At 40.3% G+C, this 19916-nt stretch overlaps 2 protein-coding genes across 7 annotated transcripts in view; one reads left to right on the top strand and one right to left on the bottom strand.

Annotated features, from left to right (window-relative positions):
- The window catches only part of GFI1B (growth factor independent 1B transcriptional repressor), a 528613-nt gene that overhangs the window by 20750 nt on the left and 487947 nt on the right, over nucleotides 1-19916 (top strand). The window lies entirely within an intron of this gene.
- Nucleotides 1-19916, bottom strand: part of SETX (senataxin) — a 49327-nt gene that overhangs the window by 6188 nt on the left and 23223 nt on the right. For 4 of the 6 annotated variants that reach the window (XR_012155212.1, XM_073313820.1, XM_073313816.1 and 1 more), the window contains 15 exons: nucleotides 19417-19519; nucleotides 18483-18659; nucleotides 15762-15991; nucleotides 15038-15205; nucleotides 14273-14429; nucleotides 13291-13392; nucleotides 12588-12703; nucleotides 11529-11600; nucleotides 10375-10524; nucleotides 9018-9125; nucleotides 8047-8234; nucleotides 7547-7639; nucleotides 3978-4142; nucleotides 3317-3415; nucleotides 466-553 (listed from right to left, as the gene is read on the bottom strand). Coding sequence is in view for 5 of the 6 variants with exons in the window: in XM_073313820.1 (XP_073169921.1) it covers nucleotides 466-553; nucleotides 3317-3415; nucleotides 3978-4142; nucleotides 7547-7639; nucleotides 8047-8234; nucleotides 9018-9125; nucleotides 10375-10524; nucleotides 11529-11600; nucleotides 12588-12703; nucleotides 13291-13392; nucleotides 14273-14429; nucleotides 15038-15205; nucleotides 15762-15991; nucleotides 18483-18659; nucleotides 19417-19519 (2016 nt within the window). In the remaining variant the exon portion in view is untranslated. The remainder of the gene's footprint in view (nucleotides 1-465; nucleotides 554-3316; nucleotides 3416-3977; nucleotides 4143-7546; nucleotides 7640-8046; nucleotides 8235-9017; nucleotides 9126-10374; nucleotides 10525-11528; nucleotides 11601-12587; nucleotides 12704-13290; nucleotides 13393-14272; nucleotides 14430-15037; nucleotides 15206-15761; nucleotides 15992-18482; nucleotides 18660-19416; nucleotides 19520-19916) is intronic. The other 2 variants (XM_073313819.1, XM_073313818.1) reach the window with 2 other exon arrangements.

Here is a 19916-nt window from a genome sequence, read left to right on the forward strand (position 1 = left end):
GGGTCACTAGGACTGGGGAAGGCAGCTTCGTTTGGTTTATTGTTTGGCTTTGGAGGGAAGAAAGGGGATGATTCTGACCGTCAGGCTGTGGAGCTTGCCAGTGCCAGCTCTCGTTCATGCTGCCACTGAGGAGAAGATTTACCCCCTCATACTTTCAGTATTTTTTACTGATAAATTTTATTGCAAGCCATTTTACAGAACAGCATCTCATTTGCCTGGCTTGAAACAATGGATACAGTTCTCCCTTCAGAAAGCCTTCTTGTGTAATACACAGCCACAGGACAATTGACTCCGCCCAAGAGTAGCTTTCAGACCACTGGATTGCTTTAACTGAGCAACCTTATCCCAACACAGACTCCTCTTTCACACAAGGATGGGTTGGGAATGACTTTCACTTTCTCATTCCTGACTTGAACTAACAGGGAGAACAGGCAGAGATGCACCAGACTACAACACTGTACCTACCATTAACGTTGTCAATCTTCCAAGGATGAAGAGGCTGTACCTGGCTCGGGTAATTGTAACATTCAGACGCTGAAGACTTGCCAGAAACCTAAATAATGAAACAAAATTAAGTTGCTGTACTATTTCTTCCAACACACTTAACTGAACTTTAGTTCTTATTTTTAAGAAGTGACAATTGCGGAAATAAAAAAAAAAGCTAACTACAAAGAAGGTGGGTTTTCCTCCATCCCTTGTTCCCACTACAGCAGCCAGCCCTCCCCTAAACAAGGTACTTTGGTTGTTACCCAGGCTCCCTTTGCCATCTTCAATCCCCTGTAGAGAATCTCTCTCCCCCCAGCTTCTACTGCTGCTGCTTCCCTTCTCAATGATATCTCCAGTCCCTCCTGGTAGCCACTACTTCTTTCATCTTAAAACAGTCTCCAAAGTCTTCCTATTCCCTCTGCCACTTCCCTTCCCTGCATAGACTCACAGATGGAAGAGATCAAAATTTATTTCTCCTGTCAAGACTTTGAGCTTCCTTTTGACTTGAACTGAAATAGATTGATAATATTTGGTATGATTAACATGAAAACGTTCTATTTAATATTTCAGCACTGTGCTTGAATATTTTATTTATTTTAAGGTCACCTGCAAAGGAGAAACACACTGTTGGTGCCGTTTTTGCTTTGTCATGGTTTTTGAGACCTGACATTATTGTTCCTTGACAAAAAAGTTTTCACATTGGAAATATTAGATCTTGTCTACCCTATTTTTGCCAGAGGACTCTACAGATAACAGAATTATAGGTTTCAGAGTAGCAGCCGTGTTAGTCTGTATTCGCAAAAAGAAAAGGAGTACTTGTGGCACCTTAGAGACTAACAAATTTGAGCATAAGCTTTCGTGAACTACAGCATCCGAAGAAGTGAGCTGTAGCTCACGTAAGCTTATGCTCAAATAAATTTGTTAGAATTACAGGTTTTATTCATTGTTTAAAGTTCAATTTTTGTTAGCACCTACTTAATTCAAACTCCTGATGAACCTTGTGGAAAAAAGCTCTGTTAAAGACTATAACGCTACCACTCCTCCTCCAATGAGGATTGAGAAAGCTCCCAACTCCAGAGCCTACTCTACACAAAGAATTTTGCAAAAACAAGTCTCGTCACGGCTGACACCAATTTAGTCAAACAGGTCCCACAGCAATACCTGGTGTTACCAGCATGTTAATGAACCCTATTCTTCAGCAGTTTCACACATACGATAGTAAAAACATTGCAACCCAGAGAACGGCCTATGTTAGGGCTCCCACCAGGGGAATTTCTGAGGTAAAATTCCCTAGTGTAGACACCATGCGGTTCTCCAGCTAAAAAATGGGAAGGCACAGCTTGATATTCCTGATAGTTTTAAGGTAAAAAAAATCTACAGGGGTCCCTTCTCCCCCCACTGAAATACCCTTTCAGTGTCACTTCTTGGACAGGGTTTTGCTCCCTTTGTAGGTCACTTTTTCAGTGAATTCACTGCTGGACTGGTTACCCTGAAGAGCAAAGCCCCTCTGCTCACTACACAATAATCTATAGCACAGGCAGCGGTGGTGCAAATTTCCTGTAACACCTTGCCAAGGTGGTTGGACCCTGCTTTGAAGAGACCACAGTGATTAATACTTCGTGCCTGCCTACATGAACAATTAGACTGCAGCAAGCTGGGGTGTGACTCTACACCACACCAGCCAGCCGTGGCCTGTCCACATACACCCTTGGTGATCCATGTTAACAGTTTGTTAGAGCGCTTTCAGCTAGTCCCATTTCAAAGAAGGATAGATCAAAGCGGTCTAATGAACTGTTAATGTATGTCAGCAGCATCCCCAGGGACAGTTAGACTGTAGCAGGCTAGCGCAGGGTAGAGCGGTCTAACTGTTCATGTAGACAAGCCCTTAGAACTTAAAGAGCATCTTATTGCCAAAGCAATGTACAAATAAAGCCTGAACAGCTGGGTGAGCTTTTAACCTTTATAAAGGGGCAAACTGAAGCAAAGAGGGTAACAGCCAGCCAGTAACAGCACCAGAATTACACCTGGCTCCCATTCCCAAACAATCATCTAGATTAGGGATTTCTGAATCATATTTATAAACCACTTTCCTGTTTAGCAATACTTTGGCACTGGAAGTGCTATATAAATAAGTCACTTTCATTCATAATCATGAATAATTTTTTTTTTTTTAAAGAAAGGAAGATCAGCATATCAACAAAGTTACAATACACAGCCATATGAATATAATTTGTAAGATTGCACAGCAGAGCTAATAGCATGAAGATAGATACCTGGGTAACTAATGGCTGTGTATCATCTCTGTCCAAACTAAACAGACAATTAAAATGGCAAACCAAAGGATGCACGCAATTTAATCTGTGCTCAGTGCAGATTATTATAATACTTGGCATTGGGAGACTCAGGTTTAATTCCCTGCTCCACTATAGACTCTGTGTGAGAACCTGGACAAATCACTTAGCCCCACACTGTGCTTCAGTTTCCTGTTCTACAACGAGGATAATACTGCCCTACCTCACATGGGCGCTAAGAGAAGAAATACAGTAAATATTTTGAAGTGCTTGGAAATCTACTGAAGAAAAGAATTACATAAGAGTTAGGTATTTCTATAGCACCCCCTGTCCAGACCACTTTTAGGAGATCAGTGGGGAGGGGTGACCATTAGAATGCTTAATTTGGCAGAGATGAAAAACACCAGACAGATATCTCCTTGATGTTCTCTTACTGACATTCTGCAGAGAACACATGTAAATAAAGTCTCTCTAGGTGTGTGCAGACTTCAAGTCACCAATACTCCCCCTTTTTTTTTTAAAAAAAGGGCAAGACATACCCAATTGACCCTTGTGTGCTGTTCGCTCTTACACACGTCACTATAATGCAGTCTTTCTGTCGACCCTGGAACCCGTCAACTGTGTCTACTTCTCCCGCTCTAGGAAAGAGGAATTTTGAGCTGTTTAAAATTTTCATCTTTGGATTTTAACCAAGTGCTTATCCCAATAACCTAAGCACTTTTATGAAAGGTTAACCTCTTAACATAATCCATGCTGTAAATTAAACTATTTCTTTAAAAAAAAAAAAAAAAGATACAGTGCATGACCCTCCTTTCTGAAAACATTCACTTTCTTTTTCAGACGCCAAGATTATGCCAGAATGTGGTTCAGATTCACTGTAGTTCAGGAATCATTTGAAGTGTGCTCTTTTATCACCTTTATTCTGAACAGTTGTATAAATCAGATCACATAAAGAGATCCAAACTAGAGAATGGTACCCAAGGACCTCACTAGCACTATGAAGAGAAAAAGCTTTGAATGCTGCTCTATGCTTGTAATTGCTTAACCAGTTGCAGCCAATTGTCAGTACTTTTTCTCAGCACAAAAAAATTTTAACGATTACAGTTTCTAACCTACTGCAATATTTGACAGAGGAAATGCAAAAGGAAATCTTCCATCCAAAGGATTTCATCCCAGGTAGAACATATAGGGTATTTTTACCTGCCCCTGCCAAACTCTCTGTCCAGTTCTTGTTGAATCATCTTTTTCTGTGCACTGTAAGGGGTGATTATTCCTATGTGACGAAAACCAATATCATTCTTTTTTTCTTTAATCAATTTCATTATTTCCATCACCAGCTTTACTTCCTGGGGATTAGCAAAAGAGCTGAACAAGATAAAGAGGAAGAAAAACAACATCAAAACCATTTACATACTGTTAAACTCACTACTTTAGCACAGCTCATGTGCTAGGATTTACTGTGCCTCTTCATGCTTTATCCTTTTGAGATCTCTGGATGAAAGATGCTGCAAAGCACTTATAAGCCACCGCCAAGCTAGGGCTGACATACACCAGTGACATACACCATTCACAGTTTGTTCTCCTGTGAAAGGCTCTGTTATTGGTCCCATGTGAGCTCTAATGCCTGGGGAAATTATAGAGGAGGGGAGCAAGTGTGTCTTGTGACAGCAGACCCTTAGAATTCAGCAGGGAGAAGCAAGTCAGTGAGGTCATAGGGGTCTGGAGAAATGGTGCTAGAGTTAGCAGTGTGAAATGGCAGCTAGTGGGACACCAAACCAGGCTGCAAGGGATTAAATTCCACACAGTCACAAAATGAACACTTATTTATATTTGCACCCACGCATCACAGCAATGTAGGGCTGGAAGGGGCCTCAAGAAATCAACAAGTACAGCCCCCTGCACTGTGGCAGGACCAAGTAAACCTAGACCAACCTGACAGGGGTTTGTCCAACCTGTTTTTAAAAACCTCCAGTGATGGGGATTCCACAGCCTCTCTTGGAAGCCTATTCCAATGTATGTACCCTTGTAGTTAGAAAGTTTTCCCTAATATCTAACCTACTTTTCCCTTGCTGCAGATTAAGCCCATTACTTCTTGTCCTCCTGTCAATGGATATGGAGAACAATTGATCACCGTCCTCTTTATAACAGCCCTTAACATATCTGAAGACTTACCAGTCACCTTTTCTCAAGACTAAACACACCCAGTTTTTGTAATCTTTCCTAAGAGGTCAGTTTTTCTAAACCTTACATCATATCATTTTAGTTGCTCTCCTCTGGACTCTCTATTTTAGGAAAGATTTGGACAAACTGGAGAGAGCCCAGAATTGGGAACACTACTCCAGCTGAGGCCTCACCAGGGTCAAGCAGAATGGGACAATTACCACCTAATGCCTTACATACAACACTCTTATTAATACACCCCAGAATGATATTAGTCCTTTTTTGCAGCTGCACCACACTGTTGACTCTCATTCAGTTTTTGATTCATTATAGCTCCCAGATGCTTTTCAGCAGTTCTACCACCTAGCCAATTACTCCCCATTTGGTAGTTGTGCATTTGATTTTTCCTTCCCAAGTGAAGTACTTTACACTTGTCTTTACTGAATTTCATCTTGTTGAATTCAGACCAATTCTTCAATTTGTCAAGGTCATTTTGAATTATAATCCTGCCCTCCAAATTCCTTGTACCCCTCACAGCATGGTGTCATCTGCAAATTTTATAAGCATACTTTCACTCCATTATCCAAGTCATTAATAACTATATTGAATAGTACCAGATGCATGACTGACCCCTACAAGACCCCATTAGGTACGTCCTCCCAGTTTGGCAGCAAACCATTGATAAGTCTTTCAACCAGTTGTGCACCCATCTTATAGTAATTCCATGTAGACCACATTTCACTAGTGTGCTTATGAGAATTTCATGTGGGACTGTGTCAAATGCCTTACTAAAAATCAAGATCTCTCACATCTACTGCTTCTCCCCATCCAGTAGACGAGTAACCCCGTCAAAGAAGGAAATTAGGGTGGTTTGGCTTTGCTTTTTCCTTTTGACAAATCCATGTTGGTTATTTCTTATAACCCTATTATCTCTAGGTGCTTACAAATTGATTGTTTAATAATTTGTTCCAGTATCTTGCCAGGTATCAAAGTTAAGCTGACTGGTCTATAATTCTCCAGGTCCTCTTTGTTCCCCTTTTCAAAGATAAATATTATGTTTGACTTTCTCTAGTCCTCTGGGACCTCACTCCTCCTCCAGGAGTTATTAAAGATAACTGATAACAGTTCCAAGACTGTTTCAGCTAGGCCCTTAAGTGCCCAAGGATGAATTTCATCATGCCCTGACGACTTGAATATATCCTACTTATCTAAATAAATAGTCTTTAACCTGTTCTTTCCCTATTTTGGGTAGAATTCCTTCACCCCTTGATGTTAATATTACTTGTGTTGAGTATCTGGTTGCCATTAACCTTTTTAGAGATGACTGATGCAAAATAGGCATTACACATTTCAGCTTTCCTGATGTCATCGTTATTAGCTCTCCTTCCCCGATAAGTAGAGGACCTATACTTTTCTTCATCTTTCTCTTGCTCCTAATGTATTTAAAGATTTCTGATTTTGTTCCTATACGCTTGTGCTATTCTTTTGTACTTCCTCCTTTGCAATTAGTCAACATTTCCACTTTTTGTAAGATTTCTTTTTGATATTCAGGTCATTAAAGAGCTCCTGATGGAGCCACACTATTCTTCCTATCTTTCCTTCACATTGAGATTGTTAGCAGTTGTGTCTTCAATATTGTCTCCCTGAGAAACTGCCAGCTCTCCTGAACTCTTTTCCCCTTACATTTTCTTCCCATGGGACCTTACCTACCAGTTCTGAGTTTGTTCTCTGAGAACAATACAAAACAGTTGAGATAGCAGTCTGAATACGGGAATGAAGAAAGCATGAGGAGCAAGACATAGCAGAGAAAGTCCAAACAGTCAGTGCTACATGTATTGTGTGCTTTTTTATTTAGAAGACAGCAGGACTTTAAATTGAAAGTGGGTTGGGATTTCTCTTTGAACGTTGTTTCCTCGACCAATGTAGTAGAGCCATTTGATGGTCAGACACTACCACTCACTCTCTGGAACTAAGTATTTGTGACAATAGTGCTTTGAACCATACTCAGACAGATTCAGCACAAACCATGGTGGAAGAACTAAGTGCCAGCAAACTTTATGTGGAGCAACTGGAGCCATTCAAAGGTAACCATGGATTGACCTTGGACAGCCATGGAAAGCCCTGGAGATTAGCAGAGAAAAGAAGAAAGGGCAGGTGACCTTGACTAAAAACACCACTACATTTAAAGACTTGTGAAACACTACCCTGCACCCACAGAAAGGTAAGTGGGTCCCAAACTGGATATGAAAAGAGTTAGAAGGAAAAAAAACCTGACAAAGTTAATGACACTCATTCCAGATAGTAAACAGGCTGTTCACAGGGTCTCTGGTTCACTACAAGATAACTACATCAGGAAGGATAGCCCTGACTCTACTCAGATATACAATCACTTACACCCAAGCCCTTTTATAAAGACAAGATAATATATTTACATCAGAGACATGCCAAACTCGTGCCCTGAGCAACAATGTTCTCCCACTACTGAATGTCAACATCAGGTCTTTAGTTCAGAATGGAGCTTTGGCTACGTTCCATGTATGAAAAATCATTCTGCAGTTAATTATACCAGCAGATTTAGATTTTGGTGGAAAGGAGAATAGAGAACTTACTCATTATTCCGTTTCTCGTGGCCATCTGCTACATCAAAGACCAGGTATGGCTGGAATAGCCAATCTGAAGAACATCTGTTCTCTTCTGTTGCTCTGTAAATAATTGTAATTATCACCATTGCAACCATCAAGAGTTATGAGAATTGATACATCACTTATTTACGACAGGTAAAAAAACTCAGGAGACTTTCAGCTTCTCTTCTAGATTCCATAATTCCTTATGCCATCAATGTATACCAAGGCAAGAAACCGAGCTCTTGGTGATAGAGAATTAGCCCAGTCTTTGAGATTATGATCTAGTTAATTCATGAGCCCAAGACAACAGCTGGAAGAAGGCTATGGGAGTTTCCACGCCAGTTATGCAAACATCTGTTTCCCTCTTTTGGAAAGAAATCCTACGGGCAAAGGAGTACACTGATTGATATGTGGGGAAATAACTAAGTGCTGTTAAGTTTTTGCTGGAATACCCCTACTAACAAAACAAACAGAATGCGACCCACCTGTCAGTCTTTAAAGTCCTGCCATAAATGTAATTGGATGGGAAGAGGCAGATGTCAGGATGCATCCTATATTGTACAGTCAGCTGTAAAACGGGCAGCTTCCCTGTAACATTCTGCTCCATCTGTTCCTCCAGGTGTTTGTGCAGGCGAGCCATCATAGACTGATCATAGCCATACTCTTGAGCTTTCTGCCAGAGGCAAAACACAGGACTGACTTTTGTGGTGTTAGGTGCATCATAAGAAATCCAATATGGGCTTAAACTTGCAGCTTTGTACATTCGTTTTCACACCTTTAACTCACCAACAAGACACTGAGTTTGAGAGCGTTACAGATATTTATATTTTAGTTTTCACAATTTGTATTTGTCAGTAAATCTGCACCTTCATTTCAGCAGAATTTTACTGGCATTAACCAGTCAGAAGCTTTATAGTTAGTGGATCTTTTGGAAAAAAAAATGAGGTTATATTTCTTATTAATCTATCCAATAAGAAAAGTTTCCAACATGCAGTTTCAGAGGTAAAAAAGCAATGTGCGGTATGAATTACATTCAATGTTTCCCCTTTCTTGGCTCATACAGATAGGAATATAGAGCCCAACCTCCAGTCCGAGCTACAATGTCCACACTGATATTTTTAGCAAGCTAGCGTGAGCCCCACTTGGGTGAGTTTCTCTACCTGTGTCAGGAGGCTCACTCCCAGCTGCAGTGAAGACATACCCTAAGTGACTTACTTGACCAACATCACACAGAAAGTCTGTGGCACAGCAGGGCATTGAACCTGATCACCTGAGTCCCAGGCTAGTGCCCTGACCACTGGACCATCCTTTTCCCCCTTGTATTTTATATGTTCAAATTGTCCCATCTAGCCTTGATTACATACTTTTATGCAGTCTGTGCTACTAGACATTATTGTCCTTTCACTATTTCCATTATACAACTCCGTTACCAAAGGTACAAATACAATCTGCTTACCATAGATATTACAGTAGGAGGCAGCTGCTTGGGATCTCCAACAAGGACAAGTTTACTACAGCGATGAGTCAATGGAATCAGAGTTTCAACCTCACATGACTGCCCTGCCTTTCATATACACAAGCAGGAATAAATGAAGTAGGAGTTGTAAGCCAAAAAGAGGAAACATAAGTGTTACATTTCCTAAAACGTACTCAGAATAACCCAACACATTCATTTTTCAAAGTTAAAAAAAACAAAAGAAGGAATATTGCTTTGCTTAAGAAATCTGAGCAAAGACGACTAAAATAAATTGCTCTCAATATGAAATTACATGCAAAGCAAATATTCCTTGCTCTCTAAACAGAAACATTTATAACCCATCAATCTGGAAAGTTTCCACCACTTTTTTTTTGCTGTGCTCACCTTCAGAGATTCATGTCCCATGTGGATCCCTCTCCTTCTAAGAAACAGTATTTCTGCAGTATTTCTGTGGTTTGGGAGGCCATCCTGGCCAGAGCAACCTGCTGCTCCCCAGCCCATGAGCATCCCCTTCTTGGGATACGCAGGAAGCCAGGTCCCCACCCCTGAGACTCCCAAAATCACTCACAGGCTACAGGCTCCCTTGGCTCTGGTGCAATTCCAAGCACACATGCATGGGCAGGCAAGAACTACCCCCCAAGGGGACACATGCACTTCAGCCTCTGGAGAGGTGAGTGAGCTGGAATGCTCTTTCCCGCCCGCACATCTCCTGCAAAGGGAGGGGCCACACTCCCTTAGTCCAACCTTCCTCCTCGTTCTTAGAGCCTCACGGCAGCAGGTGAGCCAAAAGACTCAGGTAGTGAGAGGAATATTTTGAAGAAACAAGACAAAATTCAGAACCAGTCAGGTCCTTGTGCCCCCACACAGCGACACACCCCATAGTTTGAAAACCAATGGTTTAGATTAATTCAGATTAATCTCCCACCTGAGTAACAGATACATGATAGAAGTAATGAACTTTGACGCTGTTCTCGTCTTTCATGGGTCTGGGATCTCCCAGACTTTGCTAAATCGTAGAACATGGACTCAGATGGTTGCTATTTATAACTAGGACAAAAAAGGCCTATCTACAAAGGCCTCAGGCCCCTGGCTGACAAACAGTGTGTGTAGCCTTATCGTGTTCTGCCTTAAGCAGAAGAGAACATAGTTTGGGGATTATGGTCTGGCTCTGGCACTGAGGAGAGCCTATCATCAGAAGCCACAAAGCAGTGTTGAGGAAAGACTGCAACAAAAAACGTTAGCTTTATAATGGATGTTTCTCCATCCTTCCAAATATCATGCTGCAGCTGTTGCCATCGATACTAAACTGCTTATAGTTACTAATAGCTTTGCTGACCTCATCCACAATGACACAGCTGAAAGGGTCAAGTCCTTGCCGGCGAAAAGCAGACTCCAGCAGAAAGCCTCCGCTTGTGCTCAATGTGCAACAGATGATGTGGGACTCCAAGATGATGCTAGCCTGCACTTCCTGAGGGCGCCCTCCAACCTTTGGGTACAAGGGCAAGACTCTTAATATCGTGCTTCTTTTAGATGGATTTAAAATTTTCTTAATCATCTGTTTTGACTTGTGATAACAGCATCTACCAGTTTGGCCAATTCAAACAGCTAAACATATGGTTACACTAAAGTCAGCTCCTTTGGAGGCATATTAGCTCATACCAAAAGAAACTGAACATGAAACAAATATTTTTAGTCTGCCTGACTAAGGTTTTGCTCTCACTAACTCCCAAACACAACAATATCTCTATGTAGTTTACAAGACATTGCTGTACAGGATGTAAACTTCATTGAAAGTGTACTTTTATGTCTGTATGTATGCAATCCAGACTTTACAATTGTTGTATTAGAATTAGTTCACCATCACCACATTCCTTAACTCCTTAGGACAAAGTAGGGAGTCATGAACAGCCTATATCCGTTACAGATCCAGCTTTCATGATACCTTGGATAGCTGCCTGTAGTTTGGCCCTATTTTCTGTTTTTGGCAAAAGAGCTCAGCATCAGAGTGTGTTTCTACCTCTAAGAGCATATCAAATTACTTTACATAACCTCATCATTCTCCATAAGCCAAGTAATTCCCCCAATTCCTGTGTGCTGACTTGCTTAAAAACATTTAAGTGTATTTCAGCCAGATGTTTAGGAGTAGGATGGTGAAGGGAAGGAGTCCTGAGGGAAAGTTCATATATAATAGATGTCTCCCCTAGAGTCTGTTGCTCCTAACAATGCTCAAGTGGGTAGATTGTTCATTATTTTAAATTCACCCTAAACTAATGATGTTACATTTTTAACACACTTCCCATCTGTTTCTTTGTAAAATCCTGCCAGCAGAATGTACCTGGATTTTCACTCAAGTTTTATTTAGTTACTTTTAAATCCTCCCAGCAACCTCAAAACCAAGAACCATCTATTTTGTAAGAGATGAAAAAATGATGCATCTATACAAATTAACTAAGTTTGTTTTAAAGAGTTGCCCTGAGGAAAGATTCCTACCTGCCTCAGCTGAGAAGTGAGTTGTTGCCGCTCTCTTGAAAGTCTGGCAATTTCCTCATCTAACTTTTGACTCTGAAAGAAAGATATGAACTGGAATATTCGTATCAAGAGTAATTAACAATGCACATTTCCTTTGTTCTCCTATGGCCTCAAGGTTTTCTATACATCTAAACATGTTCAACTTACAGCCTTTTAATATCTAAGTGTACCTGTATATGCAGACCACAGTTTCTTAGAAAAGATACACAACTGTGAGCTGTTGACAACATAAGATATTCAGATTCCTAAACACACTACACTGGCTTGTCTCCATGAAGCTAAGCACTGTAATTTACTATCAAGTAGCTGCAACACACAGGTATGCCAAGTGTTTAAAGCAAAAATTGAGGGGAGACTTATAAGTGAAGTAAAGTATAACAATCAGTCATAAAAATGTTTCTTGTCTGACTGCTTGATATGTAAAGAGACAAGGTGGGTGATGGAATATCTTTTATTGGACCAGTTTCTGTTGGAGAGAGAGACACGATTTCAAGCTTACATGCAGCTCTTCTTGAAGTCTGGGAAAGTTAATCAGTGTCACAGCTGAATAAAAAGTGGAACTGATTGTTTAGCATAACAACACTGCTTGATATGTATCCAATTCCAGGGTTAAAGGTAAAAAAAACCTAAGCTTAAAAACACACAAGAAAATGAATTCATGAAAGATTTTAAGTGCCAATTACAGTGAGCAAGAAGGGACTATTCCCTCTAGCTGACCACAAAGTAAATGAAGGATCCTGCAAACTGCCTTAGAGAGTTCCAGGTGTGTACATTGCCTTATCTAGAACTTTGACACAGCTAAATGACAGAGACAAATGCCTCTATGGTAGAAGGCTATTAATTCCTGGCTTATTTTAACAGTATTGGTCAAGTGCCATGTGTTTGGAGGGATGAAAGAAAACGTTGCTTCCCATCACAATTGAGAAAGGTATATTCGGTTTAGAAAGAAGAACTCTTGTGGATTGAGCCTCCACGGAAATGAAGATGTATGAAAAAAACTACAAAGCAAAATTAAACTACCCTCTGCCTCTTATCACATCTATCCATGGCACGCTGCCGAGAGAGACTGTCCAGCTGGCGATCTAGAGCTTCCTTTTTCCTGTGAATATCCTGGTCACGGCCAGGTTGTCCCCTGTCTATGAAAATAAAATGAGGAGGAAATTAAAAGGAGAAATTTAAATGTTACAGACCAATTTTTTTTTTTTTAAAAAAAACTATGTGACTAGCACCACCTAAGAATGAAAGGACTGGCGCCCAGTTTACTTGACATTGTTTATATTCCTTTTACTTCCTGCATTTCTCACCTTGGACAACGAAAATCAATGAAGTCAGTATCCTTTCTATTTATTAACCAGGCTTTTAAATGCCACAGTGTCTAGATTTCAAATGTTACTGAAGCGTTTGTTTAAATACAAACGTTCTCAGTAGATTTTTATTTGCGGGAAAAATCTACTGGCCTTATAAAAGCTGTTTACTTTTTAAAAAAAAATACAAAATTTAAGTTTTAGGCCAAATCTATATTGACAGTGTCCCCCTTTTTAGGCCCGTAGAGAAAACAAGTTCCTTATAAAAGCACTGTGGCATAATATAGGCTGTTCTATAAATACCTGCCTTCATGAAGTTTCTCCTTTGTGTCCAGTGGAACTGAGCACATCCCATAACCAGTCTCAAGACCATATTCTTATAAAGGAAACTAAAGTAATCATCTTTGCATGTTACTTACTCATCCTGTGGCTAACTTGGCTGTCCAGGCTGAATCTCAGGACATCAGTGCTTATTGACTTTTCTGGACCGAGTCGCACTAAGTTTATATCTCCACAATTTCCTGTATATAAACCACAGTTTCAGATCACAGATTCAAGATAGGAGCTAGTTATGCTAGACTTCATTATCTACAATATTTCTCATTTAAAAAGGGCATTTTCTGATGCACATTTACATATCTGCTATGAGATCACAGTCAGAAATGCAGGCACATGAATATGGAGTAAACATCAGCTATATGGAAGAATCCCTGAGAGCTTCAGTGAAGCCATGTTTAAAAAACAGTGCATGCAGTTCTGACAGCAGTATTTTGCCTTTGTACTGGAATATTCCCTGCTAGTAATTCACTTTTCCTAACACTGACCCACCAAAGTAGAGAGCAATCCCTCCCTTTGCTTAGACATTGTCAATTTCACACAAGCACAAACAGTGAGAGAAAATAGAACCACAAAGTGAACCGACTCCAGAATATATTGCAAAAACATTTTACCCTGACCTTTAATGGCAACTCAAACTGATAAGAGCTGGAAATTCCAATAGTTTCAGTATAAAGATGGAAATCGTCCATCCAAGCCTTTGAGCCATATTGAGAAAAAAGTGTATTAATACTTTAACACAAAAAGAGGAAAAGGGTCAATGACAGTGATTTCAAGCTGCAAAGTTTTGTAAGTGCTTGCTATTAAAGCAATATAGTCACTGACAAACAAGTTATACCATGCACATTCTAGAGAAACATATGAAAGCAATCAATAGGGAATGTGAGGTCATACTGATTATGTTCTTCTGTGGGGAGAACGTATCTTACTCTTATCTGTATAGCACTGTAATTGTACACATGCTTTATGAATAAGTGATGATATGAAGCAATTGCATCCTGGTTAAACAGTTCCTTTTTCTCCTTCAATGTTACCCATTTTATATATGGAGATAAACTTGCACACCCAAAGGATTTTTTCTGTCTTGGCATTTTTCTTTGAATTCCAAGATTATCTTTTTCATGAGTTCATCAACAGCAGCATTGGATGGTGCACAAACCAGAACACGGTTTCGCTTGATCTTGGCATTCAAGTTTTGAGCTGGATTCTCATTCCCAGACCTCTGCAGGTTAATAAACAAGACATCAAAACCAGCAGTCTAGTCCAGATTTTTAATTTCAAAAGTTAGACAGTACACTCCTCTCAAACAGGATATGGTTAATCTGGAAGACTGCTTTACTGGGACCTCTCTCAAGGAACCACCCAATCTTAACAGTGACTTCTGCTTAAACTGCAAAGTATTGGCATGAATTCTATTTAATGGAGATACATTTGGCTAATGTATAGGGAGTTAACATGAAAACTAACAGGTGTGATGATTTTACTGTGACAGATGACTCAGGTTTCTTACCTTGCTAACTATGCAGCAGCTAGGCAAAGTAGATTTATGCATTTTGTTTTTCAAGCATTGCTGGAATTAATAACTTTTTTTTCCAAAATGCATGTGGTGTTTCAATACCAGAGTCACAGCTAGTAGCCAATTAAATTCACAGCCTCTTATTCAGTACCAAACAAATAAAAGTGAATGAGTTATATTCTCTAGTAGTTACTACAATAAATACTTTAAGAATGATTACATTTAGTTCATGTTGCCAACTACTTCATTTCACTGCTTCTCTTGGGTGAGCAAAGGTGGAATGCCTGACGGAATATGTAACCATATTCACCTACCTCTGTCAGAATACGGTACAGGAGTCCAACAATAGTTTTTGATTTCCCTGTCCCAGGTGGCCCATGGATCAGGCAGATTCTGGGAAGTCTTGGATGCTCCTTCACCATAGCATAAGCAGTTTCAATAGCCTTCTTCTGATCTGCATTGTAGTCTCTCATGTAGGAAGTCTAAAGGGAAAAAAATAATGTTCTGTTAACTGAAGTCATCAATAAAAGTTTCTGTGCTTTCAGTTTGTGTTTCTTGTCGTGCCCTCAGTTTGAAGAGCTTATAGAGTGCACACACTTCTGAGACTGAGTTTTCTCTCTGCACAGCACACCCCTGACCTGAAGGCTGCTACTGAGAGGATTTTAGGTCTCCCATGCCTTCTTTTAGTTTTCTTTTAGTTTCTACCACCACCCCCTCAACTCCTAAGCAGATATTTCTCCACTAAACAGCGGACGGGAGTGCTTCTTGATTAAAACAGATATCAATACAGTGCCATAAATCAAAACAAAAAAGAGGCATCTGAACATATGTTCAGCCCCTTATCTAGGCACAAAGTTCATCAACTCCATGGAGTTTGGCACTCAAAGATGCTTTTGAACCTGGCTCAGCTGCCCAATACTACGTTCAGTGAGCACCCAAATACTGGGATGGCTTTTCTAACAATTTAGCAAAATTGGTAAAATAATTTGCTCACTTGTCATCCCTCACCACCATTTACTACTTAGTTACAGGACTTACAGTGCTCTCTGAAGTTACATTCAAATCCCTGGGACAGAAGTCAGTGTAACTTGGATTTATGATGGGTTTAGCCAGAGGACTCCTGCTCAACAGTAGCAGACCTTTGAACCTTCGTTGCGTGGTCACTAGAGAGCTGACCACTACACATTTCACTGGCTGATTTATGTAGTATGACAAATTGCCTCGAGTTTGGACAGAAAGGTGACAGACAACATGCTGCTCATTTTGCCCTGTTAAAAGAAAGAGCATCATGGTAAAGCAACCATATATTTTATTCTTCTTACATTAACGTTTCAAGTTTGATGGTTACATTTCTTTTCAAATACAAATTTTACTACTCCTGCAACTCTTCACTCCAACACATCTTAGTGCATTGCAGCCTGATTCTGGAAGATGTTAAACATTTTCCAGCTGAAATTGTTAGGACACTCAGTATCTTACAGGACGGGGCCCAAAGAGTACACACAGCACTTATTCACTGTCAGTCTTTACTTGGACAGAATACCAAGGCTTTAACCAACTGTAGCAGTGCAGTCACCCCGCTCCAGTCAGAAAGGGGTTAAAAGCATCCAGGAGAGGCTGGTTGGGTAGTCAGCCACAGGTGTGGTTGCACCCAATTAGGGCACTGCTGGCCCTGAAAAGAGGGCAGGCTGGGAGAGTGAGAGAGACTCTTGCTCCAGCTGGGGAGAAGAGAGAACCAGGTTGCCTAGGAGAGCAAGCAGGGGTACCTTGGACAGAGCAGTACTGGGAAAGGGCAGGCTGAGCTGGGGGGCTCTGGCCTGGTGACCTCACAGGTTGAGGCCTTGCAGCAAAGGCCTGAGGAGATACTAGGGCTGCAGGGAGGCAGCCAGGCCAAAAAAAGGCAGTAGGTTCAACCCCCTTGCCAATGATGAGCGGCCATTTCAGACTGCAGTTTTCCCCTGAGAGAATGGGTTAGATGATGACTGGCAGGAGCCACTGAGGCAAGGTGGGTATAGGGGGTTGGGTTCCCCTGGGTGGGGAGAGCCAGAATGTGGAGGCACTGCCATAAGGCAGCACCCCAAAGAAAGGGGCACCAGGGTCCGGAAGGGACACGGGGCCAGAGGTGGTGGAGACAACAGGGCAGGTAACAAAGGGCGAGAAACCGGCCAGAGGAGGTGCTCCTGAGCTGGATGAGCTCATTCCTGGACAACCAGCCTGAGGAGCCGTGCCAGTGACTGCACGCCCTGCTACACCAACTTTATATAAAAATGTTATACACCCATTACAGCAGATCTCCACTTCTAGTTTACCACACGACACGCTGAAGAGACTTACAACTAGGTCCAAGAAACAATGTCTAGGTCAGCTACATGGGAGGCACATGAGGATTAGACTCTTGGTCTATTACTTCCCAGGAGTAAGTAAGTGCATTCAACTTGTGTGGGAAATAAGTGTATAACATAACTAAACAGAAACCTTTTCAGCCAGCTAAGGAACAGTGTGGTATAAAGGGAGTGTTATAACAGGGTGTTATAAAGGGAGTCCGATTTTTATCAGGGTCGCAGCAACACATGACTCTGAGGGAGGGTGAATATAAAAATCATAAACAGCATTTCAAAAGAGAGGGGGAAATTGCCACTTAATTATATGGCCCACTTTTGCTGAGAAAGGATTTGATTCCTGGGGTCTCCATAAATTTTTTAAAATAGAAAAAGATGGTACCCGTAAAAGGTTTGTTGACACTTCAGCTAGACCAAGAAAGATTTTGAGGCTTGCCTGAGAGCAAGGCTCCCATGATGTTTCACAGGGAAGATGAAGCTAACTTTACAGAGTGGAATTTTACTGAGCAGTAACCCTTAGAATATTTTGAAAATGGTTGTCGGAGATATTTTATCAATGTACTACCTGCAAGACACAAAACAAATAAACGTCTAAAATAAGGGCTTAAAAAATGACTAACCAATAGATGTGGAGACAGTTCAAAAGTTGCAATGTTATGGGGAATCTTGGAAAGACCTTAAGATAACAAGTTTGTACCAAAAAGAGGAAATACATAAGGACCAGAATGATACATGATAACGGTAAAAATAATTGCCCTTAAAAATCAGGAGGAAGTAGAGTATCTGCAGACTGAATGCATGCTGTCAGGGAAATATAGGGAAAAGTCTTTCACAGCTGTTGGTAACTATTTCTCTCAGTGTATGTGCTGTGTTTACTAAGCATTAATAAATCCAATCAAGCTAACTTATCCGAGGTTTGTTATTATTAAACTAACTCAGACTCAAGAGAACCCCTCTCACTAAACATAATCACAGTTTTTAAATTATTATTGGTTATTGATTAGACGAATTGTTAATTCTTGATTAATTAAATAGTACTTTGGAAAGTCTAAATTAAGGGACAGGCCCAAATAAAGGTAACATTTTAATTTTGGAACAACAAGGATCAAATACTAACAGTGGCACTGTTATAACCTTTACAAGCCATATTGGCTGGAGAGTAAAAGGGTTCTCAAATTTATATTTAGATGATCAGACAATAGATTTGTTGCAGAAACTCTTGCTAAGCTCGCCATTGGAGACAAACACTAAAGAAGAAATAATAAATACAAATAAAATAAGTTAAAAATGTACCAATTAGAATGGATTTAGAGAAATATGACTTTGGAGGGAATAAAAAGATATGGTGTCATCATGCAAAAAGAACCAGCTCCCATCCTAGTGGATTATACTATAATATCTCTCAACGACTTTTACTTACTCGTTTCACGGAGTGATGCACGGGAGAAGCGGGTCACAAAACCAACATGATACATTAGATGGCTCTCCATCTCACTTTCTTCTGTAAAGGTGTTTTGTTTTTCAGGCACCACCAAAAAGATCAAGTCGTCATCCTTTGGATGAAGCTGTTTTGCCAGATCACTTTCCCGAATGCATGCTACCGGGAACAATGTAAAAATTAACATGGGCACAGCCAGCCGTATTTGGGTAACCACTGAACTATTCATTTATTGCAGGCACTTCTGAAATATGCATCTAATTTTTAAAATGGTTAAAAGTTACAAAAATGCAGACTTTACAGTGTGTGACCTGCCCAAGGCTCAAGGAATCTATGCAAGAAGCAGGATTATAACTCAAGAGTACCTGGTTACCAATCTTGGACTCAGATCAGACACATGAAACCAAATAAGCCGAAAAGCTACTTCATTCCCATCTCCTTTTCCAGGAAATTTGTCATCAAACAATTCTAAATGGGTCAGATCTGATATATTAAAATATTTAGAAAACAGCTTGGCATAGTGAGCAATTTTGAAGCATGAATTCCTTGCATGGGGTACTTTTCACCAACATGTATTTTGTACCTTTTTTCAAACAAACAATGGAAAAGTCTTATAAATCTGGGCATTCTGGATGTCACATGCAAACTGCTCCTATATAATGAGGAGTAATAGTTGTGCCATATCCGACTGGCACAGTGTTTTCTCTAGATTGGCAATAAAGTACATTTCTGTTTATGCATTTATACCAAGGTCATCACTGTATTTGTAACTAGGCCTCAGGTTCGACCTGTAACCACAACATAAATTTGAGCATCTCCTACACCTATTTCTACTACTCAGTTTTAATTCATTAATTCAATTCATTGTATTTTTGCCTATTTCCCCAGAAAACTGGGTGTTTTCATAAATACTCACCTGTAAAATCTGCTCGATTCAAGTCAGCGCAGAAATTTTGTAAGTGCAAATGATAACAATTTTTCTCTCTTGTTTTCTGGTTTTCTATCCATTCCTGTGCAACCTGCATGTAATAAAAGTGGAAGTTATATGAAAATATTTTAGGAGGTTGTTTTTCATAAGGATAAATTACGTTCTAAAATTACACCATGATTTGTCATGACTAGTGAAGAGCACCAGTACTGAAGCGAACTGGCAGAAATGAAGCGAAACCGATGGTACTGTTGCAGGTCAAGATATAAGGTGACCTTCAAAATGGAACAACATTCAATATTTGTGCAAGAAAGAAGCCTGAAAGGGTTTTTCTTACCAGTCTGCTCCAAAAACAGTTTTTCTGTTAGTTTTTTTACTGTCAAGTCTTATCTGCCCTGTTTCTGCTGAAGGACTTTTGGGGGGATGCAAAGGTGGAGCTTGAAAGCACTCTCAGACGCTAATTGAAGGGACAAGGTGAGTGAGGTAAT

The sequence above is a fragment of the Lepidochelys kempii genome, chromosome 16 (assembly GCF_965140285.1).
Source record: "Lepidochelys kempii isolate rLepKem1 chromosome 16, rLepKem1.hap1, whole genome shotgun sequence".
NCBI lineage: Eukaryota > Metazoa > Chordata > Testudines > Cheloniidae > Lepidochelys > Lepidochelys kempii.